Here is a 27,767-nt window from a genome sequence, read left to right as displayed (position 1 = left end):
GGGGTTGGGGATACAAGCAGCCCTTGTTGCTGTCAGTAACTTATCCAAGGAGAAATCTGTTTTTACTTCAATTATTCTCTTTGTAAATCCTACTGTCTTCCTGCCCTGTCCTCCCAAATTCTCATAACTGAAGAGGGATTTTGTGAAGTCAATGGAAATTGTGCAACTAAAACCTTGCAAATACATGCATGTGCACGAGCACAAGCAAAAAAGTAGAGATGTCTGTCTCTAAAAAACCAATACTCACATAAGCCCTGCCTAGGTTGTGCTACGTCCCATCTCATTTTGGCGTTCTTTCCAGAACCAGATGTAGAATCAGCTGCTACACACCGTGAACGTGAAAATCTTGTGGAATCAGTGCCAATTGACTGTTAAGGATATTTTCCCGAGACACAGCCCTTACGTTATCATCTGTGGAGTTTTATCTTGCTAACAGTCTAAAGCGTTTTCCACCCCCTGGATCACATATGTAAAAGATTGAAATACCTCAACAGTTAAAAAGAGACTTGTTCAGAATAGGGCTTGTTTATGCCATCGCCAGCCAGGGTGTGCCTTTGATGAGTCCGGGGGCAGTGAAACACACCTTTCTCTGGATGGGGTGGGGAAGATCCCAAGCAGGAGAAGCTGGGGTAGAGCTGTACACACTGCTGTATTTTCCCCTCCCACTCCTGCTGGAGCGCAGAATGTGTGGGGGAAATGCAGCTTCATTCTCTTTCCCTCTCTCCCACACCAGTCTCTTCCCCCATGCATGGGGGATGGACTAACTCACATGGCAACAAGGTAATGAAACTTGTCCTGCCCACTGCTGCCATTGGATGGGGGTGGGTTTGAATCATGGAGACTGGCTGATGGGCATTCTGCCTACCTCAAAATTCTCACTTGTGCTTTCAGATGGATCTGATATTCTTCTTACTTTTCTTTCCTAAACTGGTTTACAGGTGTGAAAAAGCTTTTGTAGTTCTCCACAAAGCTGATTGTGTTTGAGTTATTAGTTAGATGGAACCAAATTTTCAAAAGCCTACCCAACCAGCCAGAGGCATAATATGCACACACGCTTGTTGTGACTGCAGAATCCTACATTTGCATGCATACACCATTTTTCAGTACGAATAGCATGTGCATACAGCCGGTAGCACAGTTTGGTCACATAAACGCACCAGTTTCCTCACGCCAGTGTTGGATTTGGCATGCATAATACATGTGTGTGCATTTTGCAGAGCACAGTCTCCTTTAGGGGAGATGGCTCTGTTAGAATCTCACTCAAACTTTTTCCTGTCTGTCAGCTGATGTGTTCTACAAGTCTGTGTGGCTTGCCAAATCTGACAATTTTTCTTACTAATTGACTCTAATGTGATCTGTTCTATACAGCCACACTGTTACTTGATAAAAAAAAGGAAGTAATGAATTTTTGCATAACTAGCTGATTTAATTAAAAATGTTTTATACTGTAATTGTACGATTTCTATAAACGGAGAGATAATTTTGTTTAATGAGTTTCTAACCAAACATAACATTCTTGACTGTGTGTAGCCAGATTTGATAAAGGTCACAAATACTAAGATTCCACTGTTTGCTTTTGTAAATAGCAATGATCAAACAGCTTGATTTGGCACTTGAAATATCCGGGCGGAATTGGTTCCCCCTATTCCTGTTTGCACCACAAATTATTAATATAGTTTTAGGAGCAGAGGGGGATCTTCGCTGTATCTGAACGCTGTTCATTATCTTTAAAGTGGAAATACACTGCCAAAATCACGTCTTATTGTCAATTAGTGGCTTCTCTGCAAACACATTAATTTAATGCCCCTGCTGAAGTACTGTGCACATTGGAACATCTTGCTGCTAAAATGCCAGTTTTCAGAGCACTTTGACACAAAAATCATTCATGAATAGCAATTTATGCTTTGATGCTAATGGGATGTGACGTGAAGCTATCTTTGATTAAATTCGCCACCGAGCTTACAACTATTTGTAAATATGGCTGATAAGTAGCCATAATAGACTTTCCAATAGGAAAACAACCGAGAAAAACAGATTTTGGATTCGTCACCTGCACAGTTCCAACACAGCAGCTTAAACTAAACTGAATGTAGTAGAAGGAGGTCTAAAAAAGAAGGGCCATCCGTCTACTACATTTCCCGTCCTGCCTTCAACTTTGGCAAATTCAGCAATGACCTAAATACAAAAGAATCAATTACCCTAAAATAAATTCTCCTTTTGTTCTGAAAACCGTTCATTAGGCTGCGTGAAAACACAAAATGAAATCACTCTCACCGCTAAAAGATCAAAAGGTAAAAAAAAAAGGGTATTTTGGAGAAAAGGGCCTGATTCTTCCTCTGCTACCATCATTGATGTCAACAAAAATGTTGTCGTCTCAGAACATAATTCATGCAAATGTTTATTCAGCACCATTCTCATGTTCTCTTTGTTAAAGAACTTAGATATATTTTCATTGTTTTATTTTGTGGTTTGGTAAATAGCATTTTCTGCTGTCATTCCCATAGCTACCATGGAAACCAGCTACAATGCTTCAGAATAAATACTTTTAAATAAATATGCTGCAAGGAAGGAAATGGTGCCACCTTTCAGAATGTGAATTGGTGTGCAGGAAGAAGAGAGAGATGGTGGAGGATTGGATTGAAGATTGTTCTACAGAGACTTGTCATTTATTTAAAAAAAAATCTAACCTCAGTAAAATATTGGGTTTGACAATAAAAACAAAACAAAAACCAGATTATTTATCTTCTGAAATGTGTATGACCCAAAGCTATAAAGAGGCAATGAAAATAATAAGACTAACAAATCAGAAAAACACAAGCAAGTCATAAATAATATTGATATTTTGGAAAGGAAACACTTTCCCCTCTCCTCCCACCACAGTTATTGTTTATTCACGAAGCAAGAGTAATATATTTCAGCACTGAATGGGAAATGTTTCATTTCCAGGGCTGATCGCTATAAAGTTAATAATCTTTAAAGAATACACCTTAAAGCACAATATTATTTATATGCAGAGAATGGCGGCTTATTTACCCAAATGTTAGTGCGATCCAAAATGTTCAGCTAAGCAGGAACACAAACTATATTATATTATGTAAATGGGATTGTGATACGCTCTGCTGGATAATAACTTCCAGATGTCTCTGTAGCCAGAGGCTGACAGATATCAAAGACAGGTTGGCTGGAAGGGGAGAGGTGCCAGCTGGCTGGACTGGTTACTGCTAAGTGTAGCGGAAGGTGAAAGCTGGTGTTACTTCATGCACACTGATTTTATTTGTGGACTAGTGAAAAGATTGTGGCACAGCTTTCTCTTTGCTGTCTGAGATGGTAATTGTGGTTATTGGAATCCCTAGTGCCATTCATCTTCTGGGAGTTATTTCCTTCTTAGATCTGTTTTGTAAAGGGGCATTGAGTTTAGCACAACAGGCCACCCATTAAAGTTTGACAAGCGACAGACTAACAACAGCAAGCATTTAAACAGCCATCAGCCCCTCGTGGGTGCTCCTGGCCTTTGCAGCCAATGCAAAATGAAAATGAGGAATCTCTGAGTTCAAGTCAAGAGATAAACAGGCAGAAGCCCAGTAAAGCCAGAGGCTCCAAGGAACCTCTGGTGTTTTAAGAAGCTTCATCTAAACTTGCTTAGGCTTTGTCTACATTAGCACTTTTGTCAGTCAGGGATGTGAAAAGACATACCCCTGACCAACAAACTTTCACTGGCAAAAGCTGGACAGGGCTATGTCAGCAGGAGATGCTCTGCTACTGATGTAGCTACCGCCGCTCGTTAGGGGTGGTTTAATTATGCCAGCAGGAGAGCTCTCTCCCACCAGCATAGAGCGGCCACACAGGAGATCTTACAGCGGCGCAGCTGCAGCTGTACAGCTGTGCCACTGTGAGGTCCGTAGTGTAGACAAATTAGTTTTAAACTCCGGAAGTCACCTAGAGTCTCATCTACACTAGCATTAAATACCAGTGTTCAGAAGAATACCTGGTGTAGACAAGGCTATACATCTGCACTCATTTAAGTTCAAGGTGAGAATGAACCAGGAAACATGGGACCCAGACTTACTCCCATTGAAGTCAATAACAAAGCTCCAGTTAGGGACTTCAATGAGACCAGGCGCTGACACATGGATTGTCCTGGGAACAAAAGGAGTTTGTCTAATATTAAAGATGGAAGGCAGGGACACCGCCTTCTGTATCTCATTCAGTTCTGAGCATCCTGTTAGCACATAGGGCTTCACCCAGTATCCATTGACATCAATCGAAGGACACACATTGACTTCAATGGGCTTTGGATCAAGCCCTTAACAAGTAATAGTATATTTTAAAAGTGAAAATGTTGTGGGATAATTTATAAACCTATTAACAATAAATATGCTGAAAGGAAAAAACAGAATGTAGAGGGCATTTCCCCTTGTTACAAATGTAGGGCCAGATTCTGCCACCTTTATGCACTATCACAGGCTGGCTGGCCCTTTAAGGATTTAGCCTGCAATGGATCAACTATCTCCCCCACCCTCACATGCACACATCTGCTGGAGATCAGGTGGCTCAACTTAGTTATCAGACCCAGGTGGGGGAGTGCTAGGGGATTTCCATAAAGAGCTGGGTGAGCCTAGTTGGAAGTGGGGAGTTCTTATTCCAGGGGCAGCCTGGAAGAAGGCTGAACTTCAGAAAGGGGAGAAGAGCAGAATGAGCTGGCTACTCCCAGAATGAACTGGGTCTGACTGGAGGCAGGAGCCCTGATGAGCGGCACCCGCCTGAACTGCTTAGAAAGGGGAGAATTATGCCAGCCCCTGGGTAGTGGGGATGTTCCAGGCGTAGGAGGAATGGAAAGACCACAGCATTTGAGGTGTGTCTGTGAGGAAGAGGTGGCTGGGCTGAAGGTTTGGTTGTTTTCATAGTTTTGGATGGACTTTAGTAACAGGCTCTGAGGCCCAAGAAGGGGCTGGACACTGTAAAGTGATCTGGTTGCGGGGCCAGGCCACTCCTACAAGTGAAGTAGGACAAAACACTGGGAGGGAAACTGAGGCAAAAGTTGCTGCAGCGCTACATGTGGACACAAGGGGGTGGGCTGGGATGGCAACTTTGCTACACACACACACTGATTTTACTAGGACTGCTTGAAAAGTTAGGGGGCTACTCAGCCTAAGGGTGTGGGACTCTGGCCCTCCCGGATCAAGCTGTGGAAGAGAAGGGAACCATTGCTCCATTTTAAAATAACGGGAGCGCACAGTGAATACTGAAAATGTGAGTGAGTGATTGATTGTATTTGGCTTTACATAGGAAGAAATGTTACTTTATTAACAAAAAATTCACCTGTATGATTATTTGTAGTGCAGTAGCTCCTAGGAGCTCCAGTCATGGGCCAGGACCCCTTTGTACAAACACAGAACAAAAAGATGGTTTCTGCCCAAAAGAACTTACTATCTAAACAATACAGGTAACATTGCTAGCTTCACAGTCCTTTCAGGAGCAGTTCTTAATAAATCTGCCCTGATACCTTTGTACTAACTACACGTATGTACAGTTATTCCTGAAACGTGAATATTAAGGCACCAAATCACACTTATTCTGAATTCGTAACAAATTTGCTTTCCAGCTTAGTCTGCCCTGCAACAGGTTTCCCTTGGCCCCATACTTTGTCTTCAGTCTCCTTTCTTTGACTCGATGGCTTTGGTCCAACTCCAAGATTTTCTTCCGACCTACTTCTTTGATGCATCAGTGTCCCAAGGAAAGAGGTGCCGTTACTGAATTACGGAGCCTCCTTTATAGCTTCAGTGTACAGCACTGGACCACAGCACTAAGCATTTTAAATGCCACCTCATAACATCCAGGATGGAAAGAAACCACTGTCAGAAAGTAGAATTAGATTCCTGGTTTGGCATGTGTTTTCCTTCCTGTTGCAGAATGAGGTGCAGTGTCAATATAGTCCAGAGGACTTTGTTTTCATTCCTCACGTGGTCATGATACAGGGAATTCCCCTAAATCTGTCTGAAATATACCATGGAGTATCCCACTCATGCCAACCTGTTAGGGGCCCTATAAACAGCTAGCATAGATCCAGTGATTACAGAGTAATGATCTGAAAAGGACAAAATGTCACACTGAGTTTGTATCCACTAAGTGTGTAGAGAATCAGCAGGAGAAAAGATGATACTATTGCAAATGGAGGCCCCAAAGTAAGTGGCAGATTGTTCCTGTCCCTTATTCAATTGCATGGGGTTAGGGAGAGCACAAGGTGACCATCTGCCTATATGCATCCCAAGCACAAAGGTTAGGGACATGCGTAAGTCGCTGCTTTTGGGGGAACACAGGGATTGCACCACAAAGGCATACATCGCTCCATCAAGGATGATAAAGTGGGGTACTGCCCCCTGCACATCCCATCCTTGCTGAACCACAGAGCTGGTTGGTTGTAGGAGAGGACAGCATGCTGAGGAGGCAGCATCTCTCCCTGTGTTTATAGCTGTGCAGCTTCCTCTGCCCCCAACATAATTTGGCCCTACATAAATAAAAGACATGAGGGCCCAAATCTGCATTCCATTCTGGCCCTTTATCCGGTCCAGGGAATGTAGCTAGGGGAGGGAGTGTGGGTGGAATGCTGTTGCCTTCCATCAGCTCTTGGTGTAGAGTGGCATAAATTCTGCTGAGGGTTGGCTGATAGTACAGATAGCCACTTTGCAGCCATCGTCACACCTTCCCCTCTTCCTGCAACAAACGCAGCTCAGGTAGAACAGAAAGCCAGGCTCAGAATATGGCCTGAAAGAAAATGAGGTGGTGGAGAGATTAAAATGGAACTCTCGGTATTGAGAGAGTAGAAAGGAAGGATGGTCCAGTGGCTAGGCCATAAGCTTCAGCCTTTGGAGACCTGTGTTCAAGTCCCTCCTCTGGTACAGGCTCCCCACGTTACGTCAGGCAAGTCTCTCCGTCCCTTCATTCTCCATGTGTGAAATGGGAGTAATAGTATCTCACATGGATGTTGTGAGGATAAGTACACTACAGATCGTGAGGTGCTCCGATACCATGGCAATGAGGCCCGTGTAAGAATCTAGATAGATAGATATCATATATCTCTGAGCCCAAGGGTTTAGCAAAGCAAAAAGTGTTTCACAGCGAAAAAAATGAAATTGGGAGCTGTATTACCAATTAGTATAACTAAGCTTCCATATTTACATTCCACATTTGAGTTGGGCATGAGATCCTTGCACATTCAAAATAACATGGTAGATTGCTGGTGTTTATAATTGATCGTTGGTGCTATTCCTGAGACATTCTTAGATATTTCAGTCAGAAGAATGAACAGGTCTGGCATTCATTCTCACCAGACTTTGTTACAATGTTTGTCTCTCAGTTTTTGAAACAGCAGAAAAACATGTTCAACTTTTTTAAACAATACAAGAGAAATTAACGCCGTTAGAACACATCATCAACAAATGAAGATGAAAAAGAGTTGTTGGATTTTTATAAATAAGATTGTTGCTGTGAGGCCCTTTTTGAAATTCTGCATTCCAAATTCAGAGACATGTCGACAGTTTATTCTAGTGTAGGAAAACATCATCAGGGCAACAAGGAAGCTAGTCACTGTCTAGTCACCTGCCAGCAAAGACTAAAAAGGCTGGTACTGCCTTGCCGAGCTGACACTAATTATTTCAGTATACAGAGAGCTTTGGGATTCGTGTTAATTCTCAAGTCTGTCTTTAGCTCAGACGCATTCCACTGTGTGAACTCAGCAGAGCACAATTATTTGTCCATTCCCTCATAATCTGTCCCCACACTCACATGCCAATTATGTAAACTGATCCAAATACCTGCTCCTCAGAGGAACCCCGCTTGGGAACTGCAAACCAATTACAAATTAAAAAAAAAAAAGTATATACTTCCTGATAGCTAGCATCTGCTAGGCCTATTCTAAAGACACATATTTCTGAGTATTTTCTTTATTTAATACTGCGTCCTGTCAGTGGTTGAAGAAAAAGCATCTCTGGTGTTAAAGTAGAAGGGACCCTATTGGAAATATTGTACTTTATGAATGGTTTACTAAGGGTAACTTCAACAGCACCTACTTTATCCTAAAAAGAAAAGGAGTACTTGTGGCACCTTAGAGAATACAGACTAACACGGCTGCTACTCTGAAACCTGTACTTTATCCTAAAACATACTGGAAGTGCATCCAAGAACCACACTATGATGCTATTTCCCTATTCATCACTTGCTAGAGTTTAGTGCTCTTGCAAATGTATCCCAGTAGTGATCGGCAAAGTTCTGATGCTACAGTAGTGGTGGTGTTTTTGAGTAAAGGCTTACAAAACCATGACCATGTCAAGTCCTAAGGCTGATCGCTGTAGTTACCTGGATTAGTGTTAGAATTGGTTCAAAATTTTCTCACTTTGAATTTTTTTGATGGGAAATGGGCTAAATATTTTGAAAAATTAGCTCATCTTTAAGGTTTGTACTAAACATTTTTTCCAAATTTCTCTCAAATACGTCAAACATCATTGAGGTCAGTGGGCATTTTGGGTGCACAAGGAATACAGCATCACAGCCAAGCTCAGTATCCACCCAGCATTAAGACCCAGATTTTAAAAGGGTAAACTATTTTTAGGCACTATTTGCATCATCCAAATTTGCACTCGTATTTTTTGCGCCAGCAGTGACTTTCAGGTGCAAATCCAACTCACTGTGCACCTGTAAATCAAGTAGTGTGATGTCTAAATAATTTAATTTGCCCCCCACAATTAATTATAATCTTTCCCTATATATCTTATTCCATGCAGCATCCCACAATGGGGAATATTAAGTAAACCGATCAATGTAACTTTTCTGGCATGAGTAAAATTATTGTGCTACTCATCAATAATGTGTAAATATATTCTGTGGCCCCAGTCCAACAAGGCACTTAAGCATTTGCTTAACTTTTTGCATGTAATTAGTCCCACTGAAGTCAGTGAGGCTGCTTATGTGCTTAAAGTTAAGCCTTCTTAAGAAGGCCTGATATACACATTATAGAATATAGCCGGATGCACAAGATAACAAAGCTCTTTGCTTTGTTCTCAGAACTCGCACACTTTCCAGGCTCTGATAATTTTTCTACAATTTGATTTTTTGCAGTGAGGATGGCAAAAAGATTGAGAGTCTGGGGAAACTATCATTTTTGTCTCCACAAACATCCACATATGGCCCCTCTGAGATTTTAATGAGAATTTGTAAAGCTCAGGTATGATTCCACCTACTTCACCAATGGCATTTTCTGTTTTTTAAAAACAAAAAAAAAGGCCAATGTTTGCCGGGAGGAAAATCAGTAATTTTCCTAAATTGGCCAAATGCAAAATTCTTCAATCTTTATCTCAGCTACCTTTTGTCTTTACAAAAACCTGCAATAAAACAAAATACCCCGCACAAAACCTTGAGAACTGCCACACGCACTGAAAAAGAAAATGGTTTACAGGCTGCAAAATATTACATACACATGCACCTTCACTGGAGGCATATGTGTAATTCAAAATCAAGTTCTGTTTAAAAAATGTTATTTTATGTACAGAATGAAAGATCTGTGATAGTGAACCCTTTCAACACCAGAGCAGAAGAATTGTCTAAGTAGTCAGGACAGCCAGCTTACTTCCACAAAACCAGATACTAAAAGTTATTGGTACTCTCTTAAAGCTAATGAGCAGGTTAACGTGGTACAGTGGAGTTAAAACACCTCTGAGGAGTTTTGTTATTTTTTTTGTTTTCCCAGTAGATTATATTTACTCAAAAATTGCAGATTTCTTTATCCAAGATGCTCATAAAGCTTTCTGCAGTTGGTATAATGAAGACAATACATTCTGGACAGCAGTTTGATTTGGTAATGACAGTTCCATACATTATTGAAAATGAAGTGGCAGCAAAGATGCCAATAAAGTCTATTATGCTTCTGTGATGCAGAAACGTTTACTTCATTTTAACAACAATAATTTTTACAGCGACGCATGAACGTTCCACGCAAGCAAGAGTCACTGTGGCAATAGTCCAAGTGGTGATTTTTTTTCCTTTTTTTCCCACTTGGAAAAAACTAACTGCATTTTGCTTTCTTTTTCCTCAAAAACAGCAAAAAGGGAAGAAAAATGCATCTACAGATCTTGCACCGCAACCGAGTGACACTTTAATACCGTGGCGCCAGCCCCAGAACTCTAATGGGCTGAGAAGGCAAAAGAGAGACTGGGTCATCCCACCAATCAATGTGCCAGAAAACTCAAGAGGGCCCTTCCCTCAGCAGCTGGTTAGGGTAAGTGCAACTATTGAAATAATAATAATAATTAATAATGTGGTTGTTCTGGTGCAATACCAGGTGCACTCCAAGTCTGTAGCATGGGAGATCTGGCATCAAACACAGCGTCATTTCTCTCTCTTCCTGAGCCAATGTCTGTCCTGGAGGTAAAGCACTTACGATCTGAAGCACATACAAGTCTTCCCTCCCCTCAAATCCAACTCAGATGGAGTTTAATCACCTCCTTCTAGCTAATCCTGGGGGGAGATGTTGGCTCCACTCTCCAAAATGGCAGGTTGCCAGCCCTCTCAACTGGATGATGACTGCAGGTGTGAAGCCAGGAATGGTGACTCCTAAGTATGAAAGGGTGTTACATCCTGAGCATCCTTTCTCAACTATCAGTCAGAGTCAGGATCCAGATGTACGTTTGCATGCTTGAGAAGGGTATTGATGTACAAAGCTATATGAAATCCTTCATTAACTAGCTCCTACACTGCATGTTGCTCATTTCTTCCCTTACTATGGTGTTCGTAGAGATCAGCTAGCCCCATGGGACATTATGCTGACATTTGGATGACAAAAATATGGACTACAGGATGCATTTGATTGCTGTTGATAAATGTAGCAAAATTATAAATGCATGTGACTGTTTGTTTTATGAGCCATGATTTTGGTTTCCGGAAAGGAAAAATACTAGCTGTCAAAAAAAAATGTAAATAAAATGAAGACTCACTGACTGATATTTTATAATTCTTCCTTTAGAAGAAAATTGTGACATAATTGCAGAATTTAAGAACTAATTTTGAAAAAGCAGTGGTGTGTAATTTACATCCCTTGTCAGGAAATTCATGCCGCTCTTCTTGAAACAATGCTTGCCGAGCCATCTCCTGGATTAAAATGAATTGCTGTCATTACCTGTTCCACACTGATTAGCTGGGACTTTGCATGATAGTTGGGAAGAAAAAGTAGTTTGCTCAATCTCACAGGAGTATCAGGAAACTTGATAAGTCATACAATGTCGGAAAGAAGCGCATTTACAACCCACCAAATACCAGGTGCTGCAATTGTGGTGTTGACACAATATCTCTGCAAGGAGCACAGAGGTGATTTGGGACAGAATATTATCGACAGTCAGATACTTTAATGCCTGATTTTGTTTTCAAAAAAGAGGCTTGAATTTCATTCACTTTGTTGCACACTTATGCAGATACCGTCACACTGCAGTTATTGTGATGTGGGGTGAAAAATAATACTCAAGGATTGGATTTATGTAGCCATACATATGTGCAATGGTATTTATTTCACATGTGACGGTAGGTGCAGAGCGCATTTAGCGCATAGACCTCTCTTTGTGCAAATCAGGTCCATGATGTACAACACAGTATTGTGGGCCAAACTGTGCCTGTCAACTGCTGAGGGGCATGAATGGGGGAAGGGTGCAAGAAGCCTTCCCTGGCATTCAGAATCTGGGCACACTCTGGCCTTTTAATGTGTTGTCATATTGATTGTAATTTGAGTTGCCCAAATGAATTAAAGGGAGAATAACTCAAAAACCTCACTAAGCAAAATGGATAGTTTGGGTTACTTCTGAATGCCTGTCAGTATTTGAGCGCTACACAGCAAGCAGGCTAATTGCAAAAAGAGGTCCCCCCACATTGACTTCTTTATGAGTTTTGGCTGAAGAGTGACAAGAGACTTTGGCTCCAGCTTATTAAACCTTAGCATATGTTAGTGTTATCAGGTTACCTACTGCAGATGTGTAGGTTAATGGCTAATATCTCCCACATACTTGTTGTCATGGTCTGGAGATAAGATTGTAGAACTCAGAATGTGAAGTCATGTTCACAAATAGGGAAGGCAATTGTTATCTTTTATATAAGTATGGAGGACTAAATATTCACACCTTAAAGAAACACTAGCCTTGGGGAAAAACAGCTAGACACAGCAAACATGTTCTTAAATTGTTAAAGAAAGAAACCCCCTCATGGCTTCAAGATCTGCTGTGCAGACAGTAGTACAAAAATAAAAATAAAATAAAATAAATGAAATCAAAATTTGGACATGGAGGGGAGGAAATGATTTAAAATGCTGTGATTTTTTTTCTGCCTCGTGAAGTACAGAAGGAATTATAATGGAGGGGAAAGTCACAGCCTTGCACAAATAACAGCTTGATTGAACATGAGACTGCCTGATGCTTCTGGTTTTTGTGTTTGATATTTGATGGTGTTTGGTCTCATCTGCGGCATCCAGTCCCTCGACCCATTTGATAGCCCCTATAAGTGGGGGTTGAGTGAAGTGAGCGGTAGCATGTGTTAAAGGTTCACCAGTTAGACTCTGCCCTTTAATTGGTGAGAATAGGACAACCCCATGTTTTCAAAGACCAGAACTGTGTGCTTATTTCAATCCACATAATCTTCAGATGGCCCTAAGGCATTCTGCTGTCTAATAGAGCTAGGTGAACAGTTCTGGTCTGATTTCAAACACTCCTGCTGATTGGGTGTTGGGTTTTTCTGTTCCCATCTGTTCACACAGTAGAGCAGAAAGAGCACATGAAGAAATACAGCATTGAGCCAACATGTGGAAAAAAGTGCGTGTCAGAGAATGCGATCAGTTTTGTAAAGCTTTCAAAACTAGCAGTAGTTCCTAGACCCTGCACTTCCCTTTGGTCTAGAGAGTGCTGTCTGAGCTTACATTTTAGGTGCAAGTATAGCTAATGAAAAGTTGTCCATCCATTATGATATCTATGAGTAGTCTTGTATATCCAAGATGAGGTGTTGAATGATATCAAAACCTGAACGTTAAAAAAGACCCAACCTACTAGATGTACATTTTATCCACTGCTTGCTGGATTCTGTTTGCATTTTTATAGGTTAGACTAATTTGAAATGCATAGGCAAATCTTTCGTGTTCCCTCCTAATCCTGCTTGCTATTGTGAAGGGGAAAATTCCATTTTATGGAAGTTGATTAGTTACTTGTCACTATTTTTAGCAAGGCTGTGCCTGAATGAAGTTTAAATCATAGCAAGGTGAATACAGCTTGATGGGAGCCATGTAAGGCTGCATTACGAGCTATCTGGTTCAGTTGGGATCAGCTGTAATTCTCTACTCGTTAAAGCATTTCATTCTGGCAAAATGAAAAAATAAAATAAAAAAGAACCGCACCCCCCCAAACTTCTACAATGTTATTCCTGGGGAGGGCTGGAGGAGGGAATAGAATTCTTTCTGGTAACTACAGGGTTTGGTTTGGTTTCTTTCAAAGGAACATCATGTCTGTTCATATGTGTCAACTGCTAGAAGTTTGATTGTGTTTAGGTCGAGAGGAATACAATAAAAGAGAGAACAAATGTCTGTTTGGGTTTGGCTGCTTAGAAAACATTAGCAGTACAGAAAAAGCAAATTGTAAGCTAGATCCTTAGCTGGTGTAAATCCATGTAGTTCATTGATTTGATCCTGTGTGAATAAAATTCGCAGATGTTAAGGCCAGAATAGACCACCAGGACTAATGCATCATAGCCCATAGAATTTCAACTGGTCCTTCCTGCAATGAAAGGAACCATCCTTCCATTCTATGTAAGCGAACACTATTGAACCCAATAACAGGGGCTGGAAGTAGAGCATATCTGTTTGAAAGCATCCAGTCTCAATTTAACAACTCCAGATGATGATGAATTTACCACATCTCTTGGTAATCTGTTCCAGTTGTTAAATACAATCACTGTTTAAGCTGGATCTTATTTCCAATTTGATTGTTTCTAATTTCAGCTTCTAGCCATTGCATCTTACTATTTAGTTTGTCACCCTAAAGAACCCCCATAATATTAACTACATTCTTTTTGTGTAGGTACTTGCAGACCACAATTCATTCAAAATTCTAGCCCATGTCATTCACTGTTTGTGCACTGCAATAACATGCAAGAAAACTGAATACAGTTCCTAGTTACGGTCTTTTGCGCATTGGCCAACAAGGAGTGAGTAAACCATAGTACTAGGAGAGTACAGTCGTGGAATATGAATATTCCTCCTATTGTACAGGAAGGGACTGTCATTTGACAGAACTTGAACCTATTGGTATCACATGAGATTGATGAAGTACTCTCTAGCCCACATTACTAACCAAAGATTATATTAAATAACTTCTACTAGGGATAAAGATTTTTAAATCAGCAAACCCAGATAACTTGCACCCAAGAGTTCTAAAAGAGCTGGCTAAGGGAGATTTGTGGACCACTGATGTTCATTTTTAATAAACCTTGGAATACCAAGGAAATTCCAGAAGAATGGAAGAGTGCTAATGTTGTGCCAAAATTCAAAATGGGCAAGTGGGACGACCCGGACAGCTATAGACTGGTTAGCCTGACATCAGTATTGGACAGAATAATGGAAAAGCTGATATGAAATTCAATTAATAGAGAATTAATTATATTCCTATCCTTTAATATATGGTCAACATGGTTTTATGAAAAATAGCTCTTGTCAAACAAACAGGATTTGATTCTTTGATTAGATGACAAATTAAAGGTATCTGCATAGATGTAATATGGACATTTAGCTTAGTATTGCACAACATTCTGATTAAAAAATTAGCACAATACAATATCAATAAAGGAACCTATTAAATGGATTAAGAACTGGCTAGCTGACAGAACTCAATAAAGTAGTTGTCAACAGGGAAACATAATAGAATGGGGGTGTTTCTAGTGGGGTTCTGCAGGGAGTGTTACTAGGCCTGAAAATATTCAACATTTTCATCAATGATCTGAAAATCACTGCCGATGAAATTTGCAGGTGACACAAAGATTAGTGGAATGGTAAATAATTATGAGGACAGGGTACAGAGTAGCAGCCGTGTTAGTCTGTATCCGCAAAAAGAAAAGGAGTACTTGTGGCACCTTAGAGACTAACAAATTTATTTGAGCACTTATTTATATGCTCAAATAAATTTGTTAGTCTCTAAGGTGCCACAAGTACTCCTTTTCTTTTTGAGGACAGGGTAGTTATACAGAGCGATCTGGATCAATTGGTAAGCTGAGTCCACTCAAACCAAATGCATTGCAAGACAGCCAAATGCAAAGTTATACATCTTGGAACAAGGAATGCAGATAGTACGCACAGAATGGGGCGTGGGTGGGGGCTGTATCCTGGAAAGTAATGACTCTGAAAAGGCTCTAAGGGTCATTGTGGACAAGCAGCTCAGCATGCACAATGTGGTGCTGTGGCAAAAAGAGCTAATGTGATCCTTGGACGTATAAACAGGAGAGAAGGGCGTAGGAGTAGGGAGATGGTTTTACCGCTATATATGGCATGAGTGAAACTGATACTGGAGTACTGCGTGCAGTTCTGGTGTACACATTTTTTAAAAAAAAGTTGAAAATTATAGTGTGCGCAGAAAAAAGCCAGAAACATTATTTGAGGGCTGGAGAAATGCCTTACAAAGAGAGATGTAAAGAGCTCATTCTGTTTCATTTATCAAAAAGAAGATTGAGAGGTGGCTAGATATGTGTGTATACCTTCATGGGGAGGAAACACTGGGTATTAGAGGGCTCTTTAATGCACCAGAGAAAGGCATAACAAGAACCAGTGACTGGAAGCTGAAGTTCAAATTAGAAACAAGGTACACATAAGAGTGCATCATAAAGAAAGCAGAACTCCTCCAGATCCCTCCAAATCCACAATCATTTTTATACAGAGCCCCGTATCTTTCCCTTATTAGAACCCTGCCCACGGTTAACTCTGCATTAAAGAGCCCTCTAATATCGAGTGTTTCAAGATCCAGGCTGTATTCACTGTATATGTTGGATAAAGAATGAGGCAGCGCTGCATAGTGAAATGGCCTGCAGACCAAGGCGCCCTTTCCTCGTATGCTTCAGTTTTTGCATGCTCAAATAAATTTGTTAGTCTCTAAGGTGCCGCAAGTACTTCTGTTCTTTTTGCGGATACAGACTAACACGGCTGCTGCTCTGAAACCAGTTTTTGCATGGTGTGTCATGAAACAGGTTGGCCTTTGTGGCACCAAACCTCATTTCCTGTAGAGTGTCTGGTGTATAGTGAGCGAGGCTGGGGGTTTCTAGAAGATGATTGATGTACTGGACGGAGACCCATGAGATTTGGGTTGTACTCCTGCCTCTGACGCACGCTTCCTGCGTGACCTACCACAAGTCACCAAAGCTTGTTTAGGGGCCTGAATATGGATTTAGGAGCACATTTAAAAATAAACGTGTATCGGTATTAACATTATTAACGTACATCAGCTTTCCATAGACGTATTATTAACTCTTATTCATAAGCTGGACGCATTACAAGACCCATTTGTGTCTGGGCAGCCTCTAATCATTGGTGCATTTATTTTGTAGATGCCTATTTATGAAAATCTTGGCTTTCCCCTCTGTGCTTTGCTTCCCCCTCTGTCATAGGGATCTTCTTCCCTCTCTCGCAGGGATGCTGTGAGGATAAATTCTTTAGTGTTTGTGAGGGGCTTGGATGCTATGGCAATGGGAGCAGTAGCAAAACCTGTAAAGAAAAGACCTCTCTATTCTGAACAGTCTGTGGATGATGTGCAGTAAATGAGGCATGGGGCCACACGCTGAACAATGAGGAGAAAGTATTAAACAGTTGCCACGTTCCCTGAGTGCTCTCTCTCTCTCTTGTGCCCTGAATGAGGCCTATGGAAAAAAATAGTTACTGTGTAATAAAAGACTGTCTCATGATGTGTGTGCACAAGGGGGTAGAATTAAGCTGCCCGTTTCTGGGGTTCAATTGAACTACATACACTGTAGATATATTAAAGCTCACCTTTGTGCTCCCTTGATGCTGTTGCTCCTGTTTGACAGCCCAGTCCCCTTGTTTCAGGGGAAACATCTGCTGCAAAGAGCCCAACAGACCACAAACGCACCTGGGGACTGGTGTGGCACAGAGGTCTCCTGACCTCACCCTCATTTATCCGCTACACCCGCAGCAAAGCGGGTGGTGTTAGAGCTTGTGTGTCATGTCCATGCCACCTCAGCAACTGCCTGTACTGGGGTGATCCTCCAGGATGTAAGATCCTGATTTTAGGCTTTAAATTAACTCTAACTCCCGATTCCACCAGTATTTGTGGTGGAAAGTATTTGTACCACACCCAAGAATCTGCCCTAGTTTGGACAGACAACATTAACATTGTCATTTCCCCTGCCTACGCTTCACTTTACACCCTACACCTTCTTGTGAAGTAGTTTCTTTGTTGTACAGAATTCCTAATAGACCCTGTATTAGCTAGGTTTCTTACCACTGTGAAATTGACTATTCGGAATCCATTAACTTCTAGCTGTAAGAGGGAGACACAAGACATAGCATTTGTCTGCAGTCAAGAGAAATTTTTTGAACAGAGGCCTAGGAAGGGCTTCCCAAAGGGACATCAGACCGTGCTTCCCTTGAGGGAGGGTATTGATGGTCTCAGTCAAGACCCAGTACTTTCTTGCCACTATTTGCCAGCCATGAAGAAACATGGATCCACCTCTCAGGCTGCAGCCAGGAACTACCTCCAGCACTTCTGTAACCTCAGCGAGTGTCACCAGCTGAAACTCATGCCTTTGGCCACGCCAGTCTCTGTTGTGGAGTCTACAGGCAGCCAGCTCAGTCCAGACCCGATAGATCTTCTCATGAAAATTCCTTAGAGTGAGAAGAACTTGACTTCATCACTGAATTATGACTGACAGACTGGGTGAGGAGGAGGCCAGGGCCATTTTCACACCATGCCTACACACAGTCTGGCCGGAGATGGAGGGAAGCATGTGCTGCACCTTCCTAAAGCATAGTGCAATAGAGTTTATTCCCAAGGAGCTCCAGCAGGCATCTTCCTGTGTTGCAATGTCTCTCCTGCCGCTGTGATAGCGGTGGTGCAGAGCCTAACCGTCTGCTGCTCGGGGCTCGGCCTTCCTGGCACCAGCCAGCCCAAAGTATACAGAAAAAGATTAACAGCAGCAGGATTTCAGGTTTGTTAAGCACAGGCAGCCATAGACTCGAGCTGTGGTGTGGGATTGTACCATGCACGTTTTGTTACCAGCCTAGGACCCGCCATACCCTGACTGAATGAAGAGAGAGAAACGATTCAACATACTGCTCTTCTTTTGACATGTCCATTCAAAACTCCTGTAACCCCTTGGGGTTTAGCGAGCATGGCCCCTTTAAATCTTTTTCCTATTGGGGAGAGGGAGCAGTGAGAGAAAAGAGGGAAACTTGGGGGTGTGGCTCTGGAGCTGGGGGAGAGAAGGGCTGCAGCAGGGAAGCCCTGGACAAAGTGAAGGAGAGGGAACCTGCCTGAAGCCTGGGATGGCCGATCGGGGATACCCCAGGACAGGAGCCAGGAGGAGCACTGTGCCAGGGAGGAATTGCCCAAGAAGGACAGACCGGAGCTGGACCCAGTATCGCTGCTGCCCAGAGCTGCATGGGGCTTGTGACTCTGCACTGGGAATAAGGAGGGAGGCTGCTAGCTAGTTAAGTGGGGAGGTGGTCGCTCTATGTGGCTTTGCAGAGAACGGCAGAAGAGGGCACCAGAGGGGTTGTTGGGGAAAGTTCACTGGCGCTGAAGACGACCAGGAGCACCCAAGACTCAGCACTGGACTGGAACTTTGCTCAGGACCCCTGAACTCTGTGTGCTGACACATTGCTCGGCGTCTGCAGACTGTGCTACCACTGGGCCTGTGGGGCCTTGGTTTGAATGCAACCCTGTTCTACTGCTCCCCCTACATTTCCCCTTGTTGTTTTTTCTCCTCTCATCCCTCTGTAAATAAATATCTCTCCTTGTTATATCCATTGTACTTTTCCTGTGGGTGGGTGTGTTCACTCTGGGGGGTTTGGAACAGGTGCCCCTGGGGTGGAAGGAATTTTTCCTGCTGCATTCCTGAGCGTGCCATCTCTTGGCCAGAGCTGCCTACAGAGCAGACTCCATCTTGGCCATGAGGGCACTAAAGTTACACTCCTTATAAAAAACCAGAAAGACCAAAAAAACCCCAAAAAGAGAGTAGGTTTCTAAATATGCACCATAATATATATTCATAAAACTACAATATGTTCCTCCATTTGCATTCTCCCCAGAGTACAAAGACTAGATGTCATTTTAAATTTCCCATCATTTCACAGATCAGCTGGTGCAACGCAGCATCGCTCCATTTAAATTGATGGAGCTACACCGATTTACACCACATGGGAATTGGAATCTGGGCCGAAGAAAGCAGAAGCCCAGTGTTCGGGTGGGCATTACATGTACATATGCGCAGCGGTAGAGATTGAAAAGTGCAACTACAGCATAAATGCTCCATTTGAAATTTTCTTAGAACAGCATTCAAGCCTATACTGTAATTATATATATTGTATTTCCTTGTATTCAGACCTTTGGGGAATTTATATTGTCCTTGCTAACGCCAGAGGAACTGGAAGAAAGCAGTCATTTAATGATTCAGCTGTCTTGGGCTCTATGATTTAATCAATCATATGAAAGAAATTTTTAGACCCTTTGTGTTTAGAGTTCTCTAGTCTGAGCAGAGAATGTTCCCTTTTTGAATTGCTTTAATAGCTGTATTTATGCAGCTGAAAGTTCCTTAAGAAATGAAAGTAAAATCAAATTGCTGAGAATGCCTAGATAATTTATTGGAGAATATTCAATTAGAATATATTAATATTTTAGATTTCCATCATTAATTTAATATTCAGAGATTTAATTTAGTCGTTGAATTGCTGTAGTGCCATGCGGGGGTGAGTTGTTAGGCTGAGTGCTTAAAACACCTGCCACAAATGGGTGACTCTCAGTTTGATTCCCAAGAGTACAAATGCTTTTCCACTGACACAAGTCTTGCGGCAGAAACCTAGTCACTAAATCTTTCTGGGGCCCTGAATTTTCCATAATTGCAGAATGGAATAATATCTTCAAGGAGAAATACATGCACTATCTTATTTATTTGTGGATCAAAGTTTAGTCTGGTTAAAAGATAAATGAGGTGAGGTTCCAAATTTGACTATGTATGACTGCAGAATTTCATTTTTCCTATTCTAATTAATATTAAGGTAGCATCTAGGAATCCTGCTCTCAGATCAGGGCTCTGATGTGCTAGGCACTGTACAGACAAATTGGGAAATAAGACAGTCATTACCCAAGAGAGCTTACATTGGTGTCCCAACAAAATTTAACCTACATCATTTTTGTGTCTGCAAATGACTTGTTGGCACATATATATCCATTTGCATGACTAACAACCAGCTTGTTGGTGCAAATCCAGTAATACGCCATGCAAGGGCCAATATATGTGCCTGAAACTCATTGCCAAGGCAAACTATGGGCCTAAATGTTGCAAGCGCAAATAATGCCATGCAGGAAAGGGGCAGGGCACTGAAAATTTGGGCTTCATTTACAAAGTGCTTTAAAACCCACTAATGATCCTCAGCGAAACTGGGGTTGGGGGGGTATAGACTGGTATGCCATCCCCACACCGCGCACTCTTGCTAGCTGAAAATTATCCTAAAGAGTTGGACATTGGAGCCATACTATCAAGCTTTTTGTCTGTTTTATTGGGGGTGGAGATCCACCCCAGGGGCTGATCTTCCCCCCGTCTCCATAAATAACAACTGTTATCCTTGTTTTGTAGATGAGGAAACTGAGGCAGAAAGATTGAATGATTTGTTCAAGGCCACAGACACAGTGATTGTCAAGGCCAGGATGAGAACTCTTGAGTATTGGCTCCCAGTTCTATGCTCAGCTTCCTAGATCACATCCATCTCATGATGGGTTTGTTTATTGTTAAGCACTCTGAGAACTTTGGATAAGAGCAACCCTATATTCTGGGTTTATAATTAGTATATCCAGCTATTTATCTCATTCTGTTTTGAAGCTGTCTGCTAGATCTGTCTATCTGCTCCTCTAATGCAGAAGGGTGGCATTCACTGAGAGTCAAAACTATCCATTCAGCATGATCAATGACTAAGTGCCCAGTGCCCATTCCTTGATTATTCTGAACTGATTCATACACTCCCACCCTGCCTGCTAGATCCAGTTCCAGATGAGTTCACCCTGAAAAATGGAAAAGTGGGAAGAACTGAAAGATAAATACTCCTCCCTCAAGAAAATCATATCAGGCATATTGTAAAGAGTTTATCAATCACTCTGAGAAGCAATTGGATGTAGTAGTCCATAGCACATATTGCAACATATCATTATATTCCCCATCCTTTTAAGAAAGCGAGACAAGTCTAATAATCATTCAGTACAGCTGTCATTATGTGTAGAGACAAAGACAGGGAGGCATAGTCAGTGCTAATGTGCATTGCTCATAAAAGCTATTCAAACTGTATAAAGTCAAAGTGTATAGAGGGAGGGTAGGTTAATTCGATAAGACAAAGGATTTTGTTTTGCTGATGAGTTGCCAAATAATAAATAAATAAAAAGGCTGAGACACAAGATGAGGCAAAGAACTCTCAATCTGTCCCTTTGTTGGCATAGTTCATTTCTTGACACCGCTCACCCACTTTGGTAGCAGGTTGCTGTGGAATTAAATTTCTTTGCTGACTTGAAATGTATTCTTAAAGAAACGCTGGAACCTGAAAGAAGGTGCAGTTATAACCTCGACGGCAAGACTGTTTCTGAAATGTGCTGTTTTTTGTCTGTATAGCTTAGGGAAAGCAGAAGAGACCACCCACCTTTTTTCTATTACATCTTTTTCTTCTTTCTAATCTGTATTGCTGAAGAATTTCAGATGTCAGCTTTTAGGATTCAAAGAACTTACTCTTGGGTTAATTTTAAGCCTTTGCTTCTGTAGTTAATTGTTTTATTTTTAGCAGTTGAGATTTTCAGTTGTGAAGGTGTAAATCCTTTTGCAGCCTTTCCTAATGCAGGCTGGTTGAGGTTTGTAAGCCATGTGGTTAGATGATGGGCCACTGAAATGTGGCTGTCTAGCATTTGCCATGGTTTGATTAAAAACTCTGGCTTGGTCTACACTCGCAACTCTGTCACTCACAGATGTGGAAAATCCTAACCCGGTGTAGACAGGGCAATGTCACTGGGAAGGCTTCTCCCGATGACGTAGCTACCACCTCTCCGTAGGTATTGCCTTCACAAGTGCTACAGTGTCATTGTAGACAAGCTCTCACTCTTTTTGCAATTTGTTCTTGATGAAAGTTCCCGTGGGACAACTGATCACCTTTTTGATTAAATTTGGTATTTGGTCATGTCATCTACTTGAGACACTTTATACGCACACACTGAATAATCAGGCAACTGCATTATATTAAGGGACACATTTGTGGCCAACCTCAAGGCAACTGGGGCATGATCCTGCACAGTGCTAAACATGCTGGTCATGAGTCAGCAACGCATTTAAACACCTGCTTAACTTTCATCCCCTACGAAGTCCCATTGACTCCTCCAGGACAACTCTGGGGCTGAAAGTTAACCATGTGTTAAATGCTTTGCTCGATCAAGCCAATGTGGTCAGCACTATGGCAGGATTGAGCTCTTCACAAGCACGTTCTAATAACTTGCCCATGTATTTTAAGGATTTAGGGACCATGTTGCCAAATTTACACATGCAAAGGGATGTTTGCGTACACAATGTAAACGTGCACTCGCTTTAGCAAGTGCCTTTAGTTTCATTTCCAAAAAATGGACACACAAAATCAGAAGCCAGCAATGAAAATTTGGCCCTAAGGCTGTGACTTTTGCCCCTAAAGTTAGGAAAAGCTAAGTTTAGAATGTTGCCATTAACCTATAGAAGCTTGTGCTTGGTTTGTGTATGTTTATCAGCATGTTGATGGAATCCCCATTTCTGGAGATCCTTGTAATACTGTCACAGGGTGAGCGGGGCCTTTAAGAAGGTTGGGGTTCAGACTCAGCTGTGTCAGGTTTAGCCCACCTCCGTAGGTGTAGGGGATGAAAATACAAGGTTCATGTCATCAGGAGCATGTGACTAAGAACCAGGCCTGCGGGGGGATATAAGGGCAGCCTGTGGTCATTCAGGAGAAAGACTCCATGAAAAGAAAACTGGAGAATGTGTCCATGCTTCATTATAGTGTGGAAAGACTAATGAGCAGGCCTATGTTGTGTAACACTTCATAGCTCCTAGCTAGAAGTCCTGGGGGGAACCTAGCTAGGAATCTAGCTAGAAGGCCTATAGGGAGCAAGAACCAAGTAGGAAGGCTGGAAGGGAGTGAGAAGAAATTCCTGTCCCTACTGAGACTAAGAACCCTCCGTGAAGGATGTTGAGCCAGCTCGGAGGTTGGGTGGAAGATTTTGTGATGTTGTGAACTCTCATAATAAACCAGACTCCTGAACAGAGAAGTTAATAAGAACGCACCCTCCCATTAGAATTTGATTAACTGGGAAAGAAGACAGAACTAAGGCAGTGACCAAAGCCAGAGTGGTTAAGCCCTGCTACAAATACCTAAAATCAGCTCTGTCCAGAGTCACTGAAGACAACAACTGCCACACTCAGACAAACTCTAATGATATATTTTACATAACATTGCATTTTAGCAAACTTTCACTTAACTGTCATGTGGGGCTTATTCCCTCCCCCAACCCCTTTGTTTCCTAAAACTTTGTGTGTAAGCCTGTGATCTATAGTGATGATGTGATGAGACCTTGTATCCCAAATTTCAGCCTGCAGTAAGTTTTTGTGGATGAGTTATGAACCCCTGAAACTGAAGGGTTATGATGGAAATACTGACAGACTTTAACTACAGTGATGGCAGCAGGCATCATTGTAATAATTCCAATCCCGTAGTTCTTTAGCTGTCTATAAAAGGGAATCTGTTTTTTAGTCTTGATATCCATTTTTTTAAATCAAAACGTTAAATGGCCTTAAGATGCATTTGAATCTGCATTCAGTTCTATAATCCTTTCAGGCTTTTTTGCAATTCACTTATTTGTATGATTTGGGCTTCAAGGCTTCATAAGCTGTAACATTTATTTAAACAAAAACGCTAATTTTATTTTCAGAATGTGTGGGGTGATTAAAAATAATAAAGCAGGAAGAAATGCATGGTCTCATTGTTTGTCCCTGAGAAATACAGTCAGGCATTGCATCTCTGAAAAGATTTGATTGCAGGGCAAGATTATGCCTTTTGCCCATAGGGGATAGTTTCTTATTCTCTTAGTAGTTCCAATGAGCCACTCACAAAGTAAGGTACTACTTGATTTGAGTAAGGTGGCACAATCTTCTGGCTCATACAAAACCAAATGGATCTTCATTTGGCATTCACAGTCACAGTAGTCTTAGAGCTAAAAATGCAGCTCACCTAGATGTCCATCCTCAGAATGGGACGTATCTGTGAATACTTAGGGTCATACCTGCAAGAATATGGTCCGGTTGCTATATTTGCAAATCACTCCTGAAAGTTCAGCAGGTAAAAGCCACTACTTCTGGTTACATCATTGCCTATCCCGAATTGACCATCATTCTCATAATTTTATTGGTAAAAGAGCTCGTAGGTGAGTGAGTACAAGAATTTAAGAGAAGCTATGATGCTTACCAGACTGGGGTAAAGTAGATGGACAAAGTAATTGCTTCAGCCACATGTCCCCATACAATCCTACTTGGAAGTTCCTGTAGTTGGGAAAAAATCTGTTCGGCTATCTTATATTTGAAGCATGGTGATTTACGGTGAAAGGATGATACAATTTACTTATTGGTAATAGCATTCACCAGTGTCTAACAAAAAAAATTATTTCCAGGGTAGAAGACTCAGACAACATCAGAACATAAATCATTTACTGCAGGCTATAATAGTTTTTTACGCATTTGACAGCAAAGAATTGAGAAGTAAGGTGCCTGTTTTCTTTCAGTGATGGAAAATATATTCTAATGTCTCTGTGAAAAAATATTGCAAGAAAACATTCAGATTCAGCTTGATGGCAAAAAGCGCTATTGGGTAGCATCTGTTTTTGCAGAAAAGCTCCCATTAGAGAGGAACTTAAACATCAGAGCAAACGTTACAGCAACTGTCTAGGTTTACCAAATATTTTGCACCCAGCATTATGTTTGTGGTGCAGTTTTCTGTACATTAAAGAAAAAGGCAATTTGGAATTTATGAAACAGCTGCTGGGCCTTTGGAGCATGCAGGGGACAGAATGACACTATATATATTTCTGAAGTTATTAAAGGGAAATAATTTCTCCATTATTCCCTTTGAATTGCATCTCATACAGTATCTGCAAGCATTAGAGAGAATATTTTCTTTTCACTTTTTGATTAGACATGAATTCAAAATTTAACATTAGGAGATAGCGTGCTATTAGGAAATCAGCCACTTCCTTCTCCCTCTCTATCCATCCAGTTGTTAAACGGCACCCCCTTTTTTACCTCTTGTTCCTAATGAGACTTCCTCCTTCTCCCCATGATTCTTTATTTAAGCAAACTTGCTCTTGATTAATCAGTAATTAGAGAAGGAGTCACACTGATTTTGAGCCTCTAGTATCCCACTTTTCAAGTGAAATTCAAGACTAAAATCTAAAGGCAAGACAGGTTATCAGTATTACACCATCTCTAAGCATATGATTGTGCCATCACGGCCGAGTCAGATCAGGCAATATATAGGCTCAATTCTAACTCATCTAATGTGATATTATACCATATAACACTCATAATTCTCCCACAGCCTCTCTTGTTTTCACTGCTGCCTTGTTCTCTACCAATAAGCATTCAATATTTCTGTTGGTGTCTTAGTGCATCCTTACCCTAGCTGACTAAAAGAATAGGTACTGTTTCACTTCACTGTGTGTATGCTGAGCTGTTAGGACCTGATCCAAAGAGAATGAGCTCCCATCAGTTTCAGCTTTGGGTCAGACCCTTGTATTCTAACGTTATTATAATGTCAGGTAATTATGGACTTACTGTGCAGTGGTGTGAGGGAAAAAGTCACTGCAGGTGTTCAGCTTAATGGGGTATTTATGGGGTAGTGGGTATTCATAAGTACAGAGCACAGAGTGAGTATGTTGATGGGGGGAAAGAACAAATGTTGAGTGCTATAATATGAAACTAAAGTCAGGGAAACTTTATTTTCCTGGCACAAATACACTCTAGGATCTCAAGGAGTTAATCAAGATCTGAGTGTGTTTTCTGGGCCAGGTTAATGAGTGTTCTCACTTACATCATCTTCTCCACTGTGATCCTTCACTGAAGTTCTGCTTGTGCTGGCAACTTCAAATCACTTCTCAGGCAGCAAACTGTTTGCACAAAGGTGGTAATGCTGGGACAGGTTCATCAAAGGGAGCTGCTAATTGCCCACAACAGGTTTTTCATTTCACTTTTTTTTTCCCCTGAGATAAGAGACTTGACAGATTATTTAAAATATCCACAAATACTATAATGACTGGATTTCTGATGCTGGTAAACTGACCTACTGAAGACTCCCAGGCATGGAGGCTATTCAGGTCAACCATTTAGTTGTACGGACTGCTCATAATACTAGCTTGAGGTTATGTCATGGGAAAGCCCATACCCAGACACCTCAGAACAGCCAGTGTAAAACACTTACTTCTGCTGTCCTGTTTCTCCTCTCTGTCTAAATAAAAATCATTTCATCTTCTTGAAGCTATTCATTATCTTGAAGAAACCATGAATGGGGGATTTGGGGGCAAGATGGGACATGTGAGAAGAAGGATGGACCCATGGTTAGGGCACTAGCCTGAGGCTCGAGAGACATGGGTTTATGTCCCTGCTGCACCGCAGATTTCCTGTGTGCGACCTTGGGCAAGACACTTAGCTTCTCTGTGTCTCACTTCCCCATGTCTAACAATGAGGATAGTAACGCTGTCCTCCCTCACGGGGTGTTGGGAGGAAAAATACAAAAAAGATCGTGAGGAGCCTAGATACTATGGTAATGGAGACCACATCCGTACCTTAGCTAGCCAGAACACCAGGGGGAAAGGGACATTGCTTAGTGCTGATCTTTAGCCAGCATAGATTTCCTTATGATCTCTGGGCTAGAGTTTTAAAGGCATTTACCCATCTAAAGGTGCAGATAGATGCCAGGTGGGTGCTGTTCAAAATCCCATTAGGCACTGAAATATTTTGAAAGGTCCAGCCCTGTGTGGCTTCGGGTCATCTTTCTCACCTGCTCTCCTTATGTGAGAGGAGAGGGAATTGGCCCTTAGCATTTAAAATGAAATCCAGGACCAGCTTTTCTTGACATTTTTGTTGTCAGATTTTAAAATTTCAGACGGTCTTTTAAAAAAAAAAGAAAGAAAATATATCACATCCAGACACAAAGCAGGAGTGAATCCTGGCCTAAAGACTCCCTCCCCCCTACCCTGGATCATACTTCCTGAGGATACTTCCCCATCATTTGTCATGGAGCTAGTGTCTGTTCTCCCAATCCATCCTGAAACATTGAATATGAAAGGAGAAGGATTCAAACACAAACCTCTCAAAAGTAATAACAGCCGCAAACAAGAAAACGCTACGTGGCGTCCGCACATTGGTTTCCTTTGCTACCTCCCATCCTTCGGTCCTGACACAGAGAGCAAAATCAGTATGTAAAACCTGCCAAGTGGCAAGTC

At 41.6% G+C, this 27,767-nt stretch overlaps 1 protein-coding gene across 2 annotated transcripts in view; it reads left to right on the top strand.

The window, feature by feature from the left end:
* CDH4 (cadherin 4) overlaps positions 1-27,767 on the top strand; it is a 665,459-nt gene that overhangs the window by 428,496 nt on the left and 209,196 nt on the right. For both annotated transcript variants that reach the window (XM_043527024.1, XM_037915875.2), the window contains exon 4: positions 10,091-10,267. In XM_043527024.1, coding sequence (XP_043382959.1) covers positions 10,091-10,267 — 177 coding nt within the window. The remainder of the gene's footprint in view (positions 1-10,090; positions 10,268-27,767) is intronic.

Source organism: Chelonia mydas, chromosome 13 (assembly GCF_015237465.2).
Source record: "Chelonia mydas isolate rCheMyd1 chromosome 13, rCheMyd1.pri.v2, whole genome shotgun sequence".
Classification (NCBI taxonomy): Eukaryota; Metazoa; Chordata; order Testudines; family Cheloniidae; genus Chelonia; species Chelonia mydas.
The sequence above is the reverse complement of the archived record's forward strand: the minus strand, read 5'-3'. Positions and strand labels throughout refer to the sequence as shown.